General features: G+C 55.0%; 5 protein-coding genes across 5 annotated transcripts; 2 read left to right on the top strand and 3 right to left on the bottom strand.

Moving 5' to 3' along the window:
- Nucleotides 1-364: 364 nt before the first annotated feature.
- Nucleotides 365-2,730, bottom strand: P884DRAFT_295494 (quinon protein alcohol dehydrogenase-like superfamily; the record flags this gene model as incomplete). The annotated part of the gene is made up of 4 exons (XM_069444333.1): nt 365-1,260; nt 1,327-1,431; nt 1,488-1,617; nt 1,675-2,730. 4 exons carry the CDS (start codon nt 2,728-2,730, stop codon nt 365-367), a joined length of 2,187 nt encoding a protein of 728 aa, XP_069301327.1.
- A 1,738-nt stretch (nt 2,731-4,468) lies between these two features.
- Nucleotides 4,469-4,850, bottom strand: P884DRAFT_252900 (uncharacterized protein). Its single transcript, XM_069440752.1, has one exon. The coding sequence runs from the start codon at nt 4,682-4,684 to the stop codon at nt 4,493-4,495; it is 192 nt and encodes a 63-aa protein (XP_069301326.1). The 5' UTR covers nt 4,685-4,850; the 3' UTR covers nt 4,469-4,492.
- Nucleotides 4,851-7,056: 2,206 nt separating this feature from the next.
- On the top strand, nt 7,057-8,831 carry P884DRAFT_303991 (major facilitator superfamily domain-containing protein; the record flags this gene model as incomplete). Its single annotated transcript, XM_069445069.1, has 6 exons — nt 7,057-7,182; nt 7,267-7,653; nt 7,748-8,124; nt 8,193-8,421; nt 8,581-8,719; nt 8,785-8,831. 6 exons carry the CDS (start codon nt 7,057-7,059, stop codon nt 8,829-8,831), a joined length of 1,305 nt encoding a protein of 434 aa, XP_069301325.1.
- A 516-nt stretch (nt 8,832-9,347) lies between these two features.
- P884DRAFT_303987 (uncharacterized protein) lies at nt 9,348-10,216 on the bottom strand. The gene is given in 3 exon segments (XM_069445068.1): nt 9,348-9,707; nt 9,750-9,867; nt 9,882-10,216. The coding sequence occupies 3 exon segments, from the start codon at nt 10,076-10,078 to the stop codon at nt 9,501-9,503; spliced, it is 522 nt and encodes a 173-aa protein (XP_069301324.1). The 5' UTR covers nt 10,079-10,216; the 3' UTR covers nt 9,348-9,500.
- Nucleotides 10,217-10,392: 176 nt separating this feature from the next.
- Nucleotides 10,393-12,117, top strand: P884DRAFT_273694 (uncharacterized protein; the record flags this gene model as incomplete). Its single annotated transcript, XM_069442615.1, has 1 exon — nt 10,393-12,117. The coding sequence occupies one exon, from the start codon at nt 10,393-10,395 to the stop codon at nt 12,115-12,117; it is 1,725 nt and encodes a 574-aa protein (XP_069301323.1).
- Between the last annotated feature and the right edge of the window lie 941 nt (nt 12,118-13,058).

Genomic DNA, 13,058 nt, shown 5'->3' with positions numbered 1-13,058 from the left:
TCGCAACCCCCCACTCCATTGCCAATACGGACGGACAGTAAAATCAAGAATAGTATTGTTAAAAAGGGTATTGGTGTCCAACGAAAAGAATCCCCCCTGCCCGTCCAGAAATCATGGCGCCTTCCTTCTATAAGCCCTTTTTGTTTTCAAGACCCAACGACAAGCGCGTACATTAGAAACAGAGAATTCGCCAGCGCCGATGCCGCTTGTCCAAGCCCGCCCAAAGGAGCCAAAATACCAGTCCTGCTTTTGCAGACGCATCCGCCATAAAGAAACAGAAAAGAAAAGAAAAGAAAAGAAAAGAAGATAATGAGAAAGAGAAACGAGGAGGGGGACTGCGGTTGAACGCCGTGTCGTCTCCGATCTAGCTCGGGGTGCTGGCGTCCAGCACACACTGCCCGTTCGGAGTTCCGATGTCCTTGAACGAATAAACCCGGATTTCTCCGTCCTCGCTGCCGCTCGCCATGCGGCTATCGCTGAGCCCCACACACGTTACGGGGCCCCGGTGCCCCACAAACGTTGCATCGCACTTCCCGCTGCGCGGCTCCCAGGATTTGACCATGCCGTCGTTGGCTCCGCTGATGACGCGAATCGTGTCCCCGGCGAGCGACCAGATACCCTCGAGATGGCCAAACATAGTCTTCAGGCACCGGCCGGTTGCGCTGTCCCAAAGGCGGATCGTGCTGTCCAGGGCGCCCGAGAGGAAGTATCGTGGGGGAAGAGGACGTGACGGGTCCGAGGCGAACGACGGCCCGTACATGGACCGGATGTCCCCCTCTCGAGATGGCGAGCTGCTGCGCCGTTCCGGCTGGACGAAGGACACCGTCGGGGTCCCGTCGGCGTCGCTTGCCACCGATACCGCGTCGCTGTTGTCACCCAGCCCGGCGTTGCCGGTCAGCAGCTCATCGTCTGGCTCGTACTCCGGGGGAAGGAGTAGAACTTGTTGAACGTGGCCGACGTGACCTTCAAAGGTGCGGATGGGCTGCCTGGTATCCAGATCCCAGAGCTTCACGGTAGTGTCATCCGAGGCCGACATGACCGTCCTGCTGTTGATGTCTAGCCGCGTGCAGTTGACCCAGTCGCTATGGCCTTTCAGACAGAAGGCCTCCTTGGAGTTGAAGTCAAAGATCTTGACGCTCTTGTCGATCGAGCCACTCGCGAGGAGCTGGGCCTCAAAGTTCACACTGATAACGCCATCGGTGTGGCCCTGCAGCGTCGAGATGCACTCGCCAGTGTGCCAGTTCCAGATTTTTATGGTGTCTACTCCGGGGTCAGCAGGTTGAATTAGGTCAAGAACCCGGGGGGGGGGGTTGGTTGGTGACATACGGTCCAAGCTGCCGCTGATCAGTTTGGAATCATCAAACTGCAGCGCCCGGATTCCCCGCGTATGGCCACGGAGCGTGCGGATTTCCTCGCCCGTCTCAATGTTCCCTGACCGGCTTGATTAGCTTTAAGAACCAGCAAGCAATGTTGCGAGAGGCACATACATATTTTGATGGTGGCGTCGTACGACCCGGTTGCAAGAATGTTATCGTCCAGCTGGAGACAGGTCACACCATTAGTGTGCCCTTTCAATGTCTTGACCGAGCATCGCCCATATTTCCAGTTGTATCCGACCTATTGATATGATCAGCATCGTATCAGCCCAAGAGGGGACGGTCGAGTATCTCTTACCTGCCACCGATCCTTGTATACGGCCTTCCAGCTCCGGGTCTTGGGTTCCTCGTTCGACGGCTTGTCAACACACTGCCGCTTCGCATCAGGACCGTCGTCCGATTCGAGTTGACGTTTTGCTGAAGTCTGCCCTTGGGAGTCCGACTGCAGCGAGTCGGATAGCTCCTGTATCCTGCCGTTGGAGTTGTCCTTGGCGAGTTGCCGCGCCCGCGTGTAATTGCGCAGCCTCTTCCGTTCCAGAAGGGGCAGCCCCCAGCCACACTTGGTGCACTTCCGGTTTACGTGTTGCTCGCACATGCGCACCCAAACAGCATCGTCATCGGCCAGCATCCGCCACCGTTGGCTGACCTGTGCGGCCTTGGTCAGGCTCACGGTGTCGAGGTAGCATAGAATCTTTTGCGCGAGCTCGACGGGCAGCGCGGTGATGAAGTCGATCTTGAGCGCCTCGTTGACTTCGCGCGAGACGAGGGAAAGCTGGGGAAAACAGAGCTGAGCGAGGACGCCCTGCAACATCAGCTCGCGATGGCGCGCCGGCGCGGCCGAGAACAAGGACCACACGTGGGTGATGGCTTGTTGGTCCGCCGGCGTCAGCTTATCCAGCTCCCGCTGTATCATGACCATCTTGGCCTCGTCGGCGGCTCGTCGGCATTTCGAATCGGGTCTGTGGCGATAGCAGTACTTGGTGTTCGGATTATTCTCCCTCGCGGATTCCTCGTTCTTCGACTTCCCGACTGGAGCATACAGGGTCGGGATGTGCTCCCTCAAGAAGGGTTTGACTGTCTTTCCGATCAACGACGACGACATGTTGGTCATGGTATCGTGCGGTCGCCCCCTCGCCTCCTTCTCTGGTCGTCGCCGACTGCAGTTCGTGCCTACTTCGAGTGGCTGATCCTGGTCGTTATCTAACCTATCCAGAATCTCGCGGTTCTTATGGGTCTGGAGAGAGTGGCCCGTCAAGATCGCCTGGTCGGCGTCATCTGTCGAAAGATCGATGCCATGGTGCCTCGGAAATGGCGGATGGTCATGGAGGGAGATGGAAGATTGCGGGCGCTCCATCAGGGGTGGGAGGGTGAGACGCGAGTAAAGGGGCTTCTTGCGTCTGTACCAGGCTAGATGGCCCGTGCAAGCATTGGGCTCGCTTGCCAGTGATGGTCAGGCTGAGTCGATTGCGTGCTGCTTCTTGTTTCGGTCGAGAAGCTGGGCTTTGTGTTACGGCCAGCCGGGTTTCGGAGCGGTCAAGCGGTCCGAGTAAGTTTGGATAGGAGCGGCACGGTGGCACGCAATGCGCGGCTGCGAGTTCGCAATCCTGCTATAGGCAGATAGTACGAGAGCTTGGGGGGGGGGGCTTGGAAACGGATCGACAACCAGGTAGGTGAGACAAGATAGATCGATCGCTAGATCTTTTATCTCCTTCTACCTTCCTCCGTGGGTTGTAGTTTAAACACTAGACCATTTCCCAAGGTACGGATCGTATAAACGCCGTGGACAACTAAGTTGAATTGCGCTTGGCAGGGAACGGCTCCAAGTTTCGTCGGAATGCTGTGGTCGAGCAGTCACGCTGGTGCAAAAGGCGGGCAGAATGGCGAAATCGGATGGTGGAGCTGCTTTGGTGCTTTGCGCCAGGAATTGCGTTATCAGGTAATTGCTTGGTCTGTGCGTCCCGTTGCCGCATCTTCGGATATCGGGAGGGTACTAATTGTTAGTGCAAAACTCCAGGTGAGACATCGATCGAGAGGCCGTCAATTGACAAGGAAAAGGTGCAGCGGGCGTGAGATCAAAGATAAATGTCTCACACACATTTCGTAAAAGGAGCTGATGAGGTGTATGTACTGAGAGGGCTTTTGAATGCTTTTGAGTGCTTTACTTTCATCTCCAAAGAGATAGTTATTCGGTTCTCGGGTGAACCACAAAGCGGAGTAGCAAAGATCAGAGACCCACATCCGTCAATTCAATATAATGAAGTTATCCTCGTAAAGTCTTGCCAGTGGAAGCAGCAATGAAAGCTTTCGCTTGCCATGGATGATAAGGAATCAACTAACCCTCCGGGTCAGAGAGATGAGGACTGGAAAACAGAGAATTGGGACTTTACAAGATTCGGGAAGCCATTCATTGGCTCACATCCAACTAACGTTAATAAAGCAGGTCACGCGACTAGCCTTAAAAAAAATTCTTGACGAATGCTCGTCCCCTGCAAGGTCGTCGTATAGCAGCCAGGTACGGGCCGTCACTAGAGAGCGGGTGGCAACCCGGACAATCAAGCTGCAACCGGAGGTACTGTGTCTCGTTGATAAACTCCAAGTCGGCTTCGTCCACTAGGTGTCAAATGCTCTCGTTCGGAGGCCATTCCGATATTTGACGCGCGTTTGCGACCAGAGCAACCATACTTCAAGGACGGCCCCTTGCGCCAGTGGCGCGCGTGACGACTTCTGAGAGGGTGCATCGAGACTAATCCGCTACAAGTATGCTGTATAGTCCAGGCACTTATTATAATAATGTATGCAAGGTAGCCATGTACGGATTACGTGTGTATGGATTCAAGACATGCTCCGTATTCCGGATGGTTACCTGGCAAGCGGAAGTCCATGTCCATCAAGGTGCTCAACCATACCGCAAGCTCAGACTGGCTAGCGGCACGTGCATTTTATTTCGCTAGAAAGAGCGAGGTTCAAAACCGACCACAGCCCGGCCTTCCGTAGATGGCGCTCGCTAATTTCACCATAATGGTCGATGGAATATGTCCCAAGTATTTCTGCAGACGCACCTAACGAAGCATACCATGCCACAAGCTCCTACCGGCTGTCGCGGCTGTCGCGACCAGTCACTCAGCGCTGATCGGATTGCGCCATTCCTTGGCGCCCGGACCACGGAAGATGGTGGCAAACGGAATCTTCAGCCCCACTCGGCCTCGAGCTCCCTCCGAGTCGGACCCAACAGCGGCAAAAACAGCCAACTGAACCGACCTACACCGGCTCTCTCGATATACGCGACTCGGACAATTACCGTACGACATAGGATTGATCTCTGCTACGGCCAAGGCTTATAACGGAGTATTCAGCGACATGACCCCTCTGAAACATATTTCCAGCAAGAGGGTTGAATCATTAATTAGCGATCAATTACACTCTCGGTTGTATTCTGTATCAACATAGTATATAGTATAATTAGACGATTGCGACTCTCTTTGCCCCGATGAGACCGCGATGTCTATGTGAGATGTTATCTCTGTGAATCCGTGACCTCAAATGGCTCTGCCAAGTTGACAGGGTCTGGATTAGGCAGCTGTAGATCTCTTCAGACAGTCTCCTAAACATGTACGGAACCCCCAAGTTAACTCGAAGAAGTTTCTCGCCTTCTGAACTCGCATGACCGGGTGAGCTCCAAGGTGTTATTGCTGCCCCGGCGGACACCCACATTTCGGAAGAGAGTGGTCGCGGCACGGCAGTTGTCAGAAGCTGTGGAGCTTCTAAGAGTATTCGCCACATACGTGCCACAGCGTATGAGGCGTCGTCGCCAACGCATTGGCCAGTCCCTTTGTCTATAAATACCACTCTTTTTGTCTCCTTTGTAGATAGATCAACAAGGCACTCTTTTCCTTCGTACAGCCACCCACTGCAGACTGCTTTCAACGCTCCCGGAAGCTCATCACTGCGTTCGGCAGCAGTTCAACCGTTACGGAGGCCCCGCCGATACCCGCAAGAATTAATCCTGTAAACCCGACTGACCCCGAACATTACAGCCCGGGTGCTTGCCATTATTTGCAGTAGAACACCCTGCATCATCAACCTCGAGCCGTGCTCACCCATGGAGTCGCTGAGTCCACCCAACTATATTAAAGCTCAAAGCCTGGTTCGAAGAACTGCGGGCCGGCATTTCCTAATTCTTTACGAGATAATCTCCTGGCTAGGTGTACACGAGACGACGGGATACTGGTAGCCAACTACTACTGTATATATGATCTCCTAGTGATTATTTACTAAAATGGTTTGGTTCATCTGGGGTCGATTATAGTGGATAACAGGGTGGAAAGTCAAGCACGTAATTATAAGAATCTCTCTACCAGGCCGCGGTCGAGTGCGTCTCAGCAAAGCTCGAGTCGATCCTCCCACAGCTTCGAAAACACCTGCGCGATACAATGGGAAGCCCCGATCCAAGCGTGCCGGTTATTCCGTCCCGTCGGATATAGGTTTGGGACTGGAATGGTAGATGGGTGATTCCACCGACGATCGAGGGCGTCAACGAATAATTAATACGTCTTCTGCTGCATTCATGTTTCACCTGCTGATACCCACACCGTGTCCTGGGCGTAGGGACTCGCTCGCGCCTGCAATATTGGCGCCCGTGTTTGATGCCGTGAGCACAATGCTCTCTAAGCAGCGTAGATATGGTTTGCAGGGCCATCTGAGCTCTTTATTAATTGCCGCAGTCTTTCTCTTTCAGCGACTCCGGCAGTGGCAGCACCCTCGTCACTATTCTTAGACCCCGTGTATATACAGATATGACGCGTCGTACGCACGTGCTGTTATATCTGCAACCTTTGAACTCCATATGGTGTAGATCATCTGGATGGGTCAATCAAGCAATTGCGAGTCCCAATGAGCCCTGGCAGGCATCATGGATCCTTGATCCCTTTGGAGTCCGAAAATGAACGTTAACACCGAGGCAACCTCAACACAGCGAATGGGAATGGCCTGATCGGAGCAAGTTCTTCTTTAGAGCCCCCCTTGTATAGACCGGAAGTATTTTGAAAAAACACCTTTAATTATAAACCCTCTTGCTCTCGTTCTCCCTATGGATTACCGTCCCGGAGGGCTCCATCAATGCAAAGGGACTGGTCTAGGCGAAGGCGACTCTTCGTGATTGAAATGGCGTGATGCGAGTTTGGGTAACGATTGACATTTTCTTAGGACACCATGCGCCAAGTATTTGCACAAATATAACGATGATCCCTCATATGGTGCTGCGATCAAGCGAAAGTGACTACCCAAGATGTTTGTGCGGTGGTAGCGGTCGCGATGTGAGATAATTATCTCCGATATCTAGGGCCGAGCTTTCCTCTGAGCAAGGCAGGTTACGCAGACTGCGGAAACCGGTAGGGCTGAAAGGCCCTTTTAACGGATGAATACTTGGCTGGGTACCGGCAAAATTGTCAACCTTGATGTTGGAGTAGCTGACCGACAAACGGCCGCCCCCAACGCCAGACCGATGAAAGGATTGTTGTTGGAGAATATAACTTGTTAGCTCCCTGACGAGACTGGGGCAGTGCCTTGGAAGGTCATCGTAGGAGAGCGCTGATTCCAACACCGCCACTGACCACCACTCGCGACCTGAAGCACGTCGGTTCGAGTCTTTGATGGTAGGTTTCTAATTAAGCGTAAAGTAGCTATGTCCATTTCCGGGGTGGCTCGGGATGGCCCAACAGGCGGCTTTAACACCACTCCGGGCGGCCTGGAGGGCGGAAAGGGGCCAGAAAGGCAGCAGGAACGACAACTGACAGACACCATTCTGCTGGTGCGAATTCTGTGCTTCTTTTTGCCCGCTACCTTCGCTCTAATTAGCTACTCCAGCTCTCCACTAACCTGATTGCTCTCGTAGGTCACATGTGAAGGCGACGGCGACGCGGGTCACCCGCATAATTGGAGCAACATGCGTAAATGGGCCATCTCGGTGCTGCTGTCCCAGGGTGGCCTGGTGACGCTCATGTTCGGGGCGATGCTGGCGCCCGCGCTTTCTTCCATTGCCTCAGATCTCGGAACGAGTCAGGATGAGGCGCAGATCTTCCTGTCCATCTTTGTCCTGTCCTTTGCTTTCGGTCCGATGGTGCTCGCGCCTCTTGCGGAGACGTTTGGGTGCCGGCAGGTCTGGATCGTCCCCAACTGCTTCTATATCCTGTGGAATACTGTGTGCGGGTTCATCGTGACCTCTGGCTTGCTGATCGCTGGTCGGCTTCTCGATGGCATCCGCGCAAGCGTAGACTTTGCAGTAAGCACTCGGCAAATCCCGCCTACAAGCTTTCACCGCCTCTCATTCCCCCTGATGATATGATCCGAGACTAACTACATGCACGTCAACCTAGCTCACGAACCTCGTTCTAGCGGATCTCTGGCCGCCATCGCAGCGCGGAAAGTCGTTCGCCATCGCGACCTTCTTCCCCCTACTTGGGCCAGCGTTGGGCCCCATTGTCGGCGGTGCCGTGACGCAGACAATCGGTTGGCGCTGGATCGTTTGGATCCTTTCCATCTTCGACGGTGTCCTTGTTCTAGTCGTGCTCGCGGTCTTTCGCGAGACGTACGCGATCATCCTTCTGCGCCGGCGGGCGGCAACCCTTCGCAAACAGACGAACCAGCCTTACCATGTCGCCAACAACGACGACGGCGGGAGCGACCCGCTCACATCAAAGCTCTCCAGGGCTCTGACCCGCCCGGTCCGACTCCTCGCGACGCAGGCTGCGCTGTAGATCATGTCCCTGTTCCTGGCTTACAACTTTGAGGTCCTCTACATCGACCTGTCGACCTTGCCAGCCTGTGGGTGGAACGGTACCGCCAGATCGAGGCGCAGAGCGGACTGCAATGCCTTGCGCTAGTCATCGGGTACACGCTGGCGGCGCAAGTCGGCGCCCGAGCCAAAGACCGCCTGTGGAGACACCTGAAGGAGAAGAAGAAGGCCGACGGCGACGGGGACGCCGTGCCCGAGTATTACCGTGTGCCGCTGATGGTGCCCGGCGCCATGCTGATCCCGGCGGGGCTGTTCGTCGACGGCTGGACGGCTGACCGGTGGGCGCCCTGGATCGGGCCCGACGTCGGCGCCGCGCTCTTCGGCTGCGGTATCATCCTCAACACGCAGGCCATACAGACGTACGTCATGGACGCCTACAGCACCTGCGTCGCCTCGGCCGCGGCCGCCTCGCAGTTCCTTCGCAGCATCGCCGGCTTTGCCTTTCCGCTCTTCGCGCCGCTCATGTACCGCAGTCTGGGATACGGGTGGGGGAACAGCTTCTTGGCGTTTGTTTCGCTCGCCTTGGGCCGCGCTGTTGATCTGGCGGCGAACGGTCTGGCCGGTCTTGGCCTTTCCTCGTAATTAGTTTTAAACAGGATGGGCCTCACAATACAACAGCACAGCTTCAGCGACTCGTTGCCCTCACGAGTAAGAACCTAATTTAAGATTTATTATTCGAGACCGTCTTTGACCGATTGTATAGGTAGTATCTGGTACTTTCGGCTAAAGTACCTCTTGTGTTCTGGGAGGGCAGCATTGTCCTGATGACGGATAACAGCTCGGTGGGGATCTTCAGTATCGTAAAGTGAATCATAACACCCGAGGCTTGGGTCGGCGACACACGTTGAATAACCTCAAATTGATTGTAGTGGTTTTGCCACCTATAAAAGAGAAACCCTTTTCGCCTTGACCAGAAGGATGTTGGATGTTGCAATGACCTCAATAAAGCATACCTGACTTTTAACTTTAGAGCAGTCGGTTGACCGAACAATCGCTGATTCCGGAACAAATCTGAATTTGCACTCCGCTATTGCCTTCTCTCCTTCGACGTTCGAAACAAACCGCCTCCTCGGCTGTTATCGGGAAAGGTGGACACTGCTTGTTGGCAATGCTGGTCTCCCGGCATGTTCGCTGATAGCAATCACGAAGGCCCCGCGCGCAAGGACCACACCATATCCCTTCGCACCTCGGAGGATCCTTGGCACGGCCGTTCTTTGCCGTTCGGTCCAGCCAGAACAAATTCGACGCATTCCTCCGCGCGTAGCTTGGTTTCGTGATGCTGCAGTAATTAAACGATTGGGCGACGCTTATGCCTTTTCCCCGCGTACTTAGTCCTAAGGCCGGGTTTTCTGGTGTTTACGCTCGATCGAGATATCGTGGGTTGGCCAGGTCGCAGACGTTAGTGGCAACTTGATAACCCTCGGCGTCAGAGACCGCAGAACCCCATCCTGTGTCCCGGGTTTTCCGGTGTGAAGGAACGGGTAATTAAATTCGAGCCACACGTGGTCGGTACCGGCCAGATTTTCGATTTCGGGCTCCTCCTAATTGACCATACAGTGTGATTCATGAGGGTAAATGGCTACTGCATCGGTTGTGGCTGCTTTCTGGAAGTGCTTTGCGACTGCGCCTGTACGGCCTGGAAAAGGACTGTCAGAATACCTACTTAGGTGCAATTGCTGGAAGCAGCAATTGCGGCATCGCCTTTTCAGTTTCACATGGGTAGATAAGTCCGCGGTGAAATTGTGTGTTGAAGGCTGCTGTAAAGAGGTTCCCCGATGGCGAGTTTCGAGGGGAGAAGTGAATGGTTGTATCCCGGGAAATTTTTGCTGATATTACCAAGTTCGTTGCTAACGTCTCCATGGTCCACAAAGGCACGATCGGAAGACTGCCCGACTGACTGCCGATGCTCCATTGTTAAATTTATTGCTCTTGCTCGCTAAGGATTTGTTCAAGGGGAAATCGTTTTCCTTTGCGAGATGTTGTTATGGGATGGTGGATATCCTGTTGTTAACACACAACGCTGTTGGAAACGATGTTGGAGAGCGAGTGGAGCGAGAAACGAACAGCGTTGAGATCTGCAACACTTCCTTGTGAACTCCAACAGGGTTAGGGTTCAGCATCCTCTTTCGGTGTATGCGCCCCACTGCCCCACTATATCCCGCGTGGCGGGGCGCCGACTCAGCACTGCTTTTTCCAACTCGACTCCTCACCAAAACTCGGATTTTGATGACGACTCGGGAGCCCGAGTTCCCCCCTGTTCCGCAGAAGATGGCGAGAACCGCGGCGGCTGGGCCCGACATGGCCGACGACACGGTCATGGTAGATGCCCACACACCGGTGACCGGCCTCAGCACAATGCCGCCCGAGATTATCGATGTGATTCTAGAGTTCCTGATCCCGCAGCCGCCAGAGATCGGCGAAACGCGCCCGGTCGCCTACAGCCAGCTGATGGTCGATGAGCCGTGGTTCGACTTTACGCGATGTCGCCGTGGCCTGCGCAGTCTCTGCCTGGTCTCGCGCCGCCTCGGCGAGATGGCCCGACCATCACTCTACAAGAACGTGGCTATCCTGGACGAGGCGGCGATGCTTCTGTTTTTCCGCACCCTCTGCAGCAAGCCTCACTACGGTCTCTGGACACGTTATGTATCCTGCCACCTCACCTTGACCGAAAACTCCGTGATTCGGGAAATTCGCGAACTTCTTCCCAAGTACCTTCCCACCTTCGCCCCGGCGCCGGAGACGGGCGCTCTGATCACGGCCGCCCGGCACTTCCTACAAATGATGAACCAGTTCTTCCCGAGTATGGTCCTCAGCGAAGGTGACTTCGACCATGTGCCGCAGGCCCTGCTCTGCTTCATTCTCATGTTCCTCGTCAAGGCGGAGACGGTCCTTTTGCAGGTCCCCATCAGCGACGATCAGCCGGAATACGACGTTCTCTGCGCCCAGATCGAGGGCGTCCAGGACCTCTTCCGCGACGAACCCGAAGCGATCCCGTTCCAAAACATCCGCACCCTTCTTCTACAAGGCGATCCCGAACTGGCGGCCCAGGTCGAGGACGACGACTGCGAGTGCGATATGCCAGATACCTGGGGTGCTCAGCCGCGGCGGTACAGTTCCCTCTTTGCTAGCTTCCCCAACCTCACGACGCTCGAAGTCAGCAGCGACGACGGTGTCTGGTGCTTGGCGCCAGAAGAGTTTTCTTTCTTGCCCATGGACGACAAGCCGCCACCGCCGCCCTTCATGCCCAACATCCGCCACATCTATCTCCACAACAGCGTCGCCTACCCCGGCGATCTGCACCATCTGCTAAGAAACGCGCCGCGGCTCGAGACGTTGTACATGGCACCTCGCGGAGACGGCGCTCTCAAAGAAATGATCGACGACGGCAGCAGTAGCGAGCACCCCGAATCCCTCAACATCGCCCTGGCCAACCACGCCAAGAACCTGCGCAACTTGGACGTCAGCTGGGAAGACATCTGGGGTTTCGAATGTCTCGTCGGCCCCGAGGGCCGGCTGCCCTCGATCGCCGAGATGACCTCGCTGCGCACGCTCTGCGTGCAGCTGGCCCTGCTGTACGGCAAGCCCTCTGCGGTCCTCGAGACCCCGCTCGTCGACTTGCTCCCCCCGAACCTCGTCGAGCTGGCGCTCGAAGACTGGTGGTGGTCTAACCTAGAACTGCTCCAAACCCTGCCGGATTGGGATACCCAGGCGAAGGTGCGCCACTACCAGTCCCAGCACCTCTACCGGACCACCGCCGTTCGCACCCTGACCGAGTTTGCCCGCGATGTGCGCACCCGCATGCGTGATCTGAAAAAGGTGGTGTTGCTGGTCAAGATCCCTTGGACATGGGTGCTTGAGGGTGCCGTGTCGCTCGACTTCCACTTCGAAGTGGTCAAGAGCGTTTTCCTGGCACAAGGTGTCGAATTCTCGGTCAAGTGTGATGAGGTGTAGCTGTGCGACCGATATTTCAGATACGCCACGACTTCGTTGATGATATCACCATTATCAACTAAGACCTGTATAATGGCCTCGCTCGAGGATGCTTTGGGTGCGACATGTAGCAACCTGGACGCAACGAAAATGGCGAACGAGTTAAACGTGGTCTCCTGCTGCTCTCGCGCGTTGATCTCGGTTGAGCTAGCAGTCGCCGCAACTGCTGCCCAAATGGCCCTGGCTGCATAAGCGAACGAACCCACTGCGAAATGGCAACCCACCTTCGGCGCCTATCAGCTGCATCGCCTTCGAGGTCTGACGAAGGCGTAAACGCTGGAGAGGGATTCGGCCGTCCTGGCCTTGGTCTCTACAAGAAGATTGCAGCTTCGGCTTGCATCTTCAAATTTCGCTTTCGCCCGCGGCCGCATGTACCCACATTGCTTGCTTGGCCGTCAATACGCAGAAGTTTCGTCACCCACGCCTCCATCGATGAGAGCCGGGGCGGAGTTTGCCGACAATGGACAACGACAAATTTTTGTTTTGATCGTGAAGAGCAACTTCTCCAACGCGGCCCACCACCCCTACATCATAAGTTTCAAGAGTTCCAATGTTGCTAGTTTGACAACAACCCGCGTTTGGGTACAAGTCACATGTATGTAGACATCCAACAACTCGATTTGAAGCCTCGGGATATAGACAAAGCCCCATCTAACTATTCGTTATCTTTACGTTTGTGAATCGCATCGAGCTGTAGGAGGTTAGGGTGGCGATCTTCACTTCCTCATATGGCAGGTAGTCACGTTTGCATGCCAAACGTCCACGGTACACTAAGGGTCACTTGTACACTACAGGTACTCCTACTCCGTACTTCCTGCACCCGTGCAAGAATGCCGTCTCGTTCCGAGATCGAGATTCAAGCACCCACAGCTCTGGCCCGGACCGGGAGCGTGGGGGCGGTT

This window comes from Thermothelomyces heterothallicus (assembly GCF_042370625.1).
Source record: "Thermothelomyces heterothallicus CBS 202.75 unplaced genomic scaffold P884_scaffold_1, whole genome shotgun sequence".
NCBI classification, from domain to species: Eukaryota; Fungi; Ascomycota; class Sordariomycetes; order Sordariales; family Chaetomiaceae; genus Thermothelomyces; species Thermothelomyces heterothallicus.
The sequence above is the reverse complement of the archived record's forward strand: the minus strand, read 5'-3'. Positions and strand labels throughout refer to the sequence as shown.

Bases quoted from the DNA above. Each gene is read 5' to 3' on its own strand.
- P884DRAFT_252900 (XM_069440752.1), bottom strand. From the start codon at position 4,684: ATGTCGTACGGTAATTGTCCGAGTCGCGTATATCGAGAGAGCCGGTGT.
- P884DRAFT_303987 (XM_069445068.1), bottom strand. From the start codon at position 10,078: ATGGAGCATCGGCAGTCAGTCGGGCAGTCTTCCGATCGTGCCTTTGTG. The intron at 9,708-9,749 runs GTAGCCATTTAC...ATGGTCAATTAG, and splicing joins AAGCAGCCACAACCGATGCA to GAGGAGCCCGAAATCGAAAA.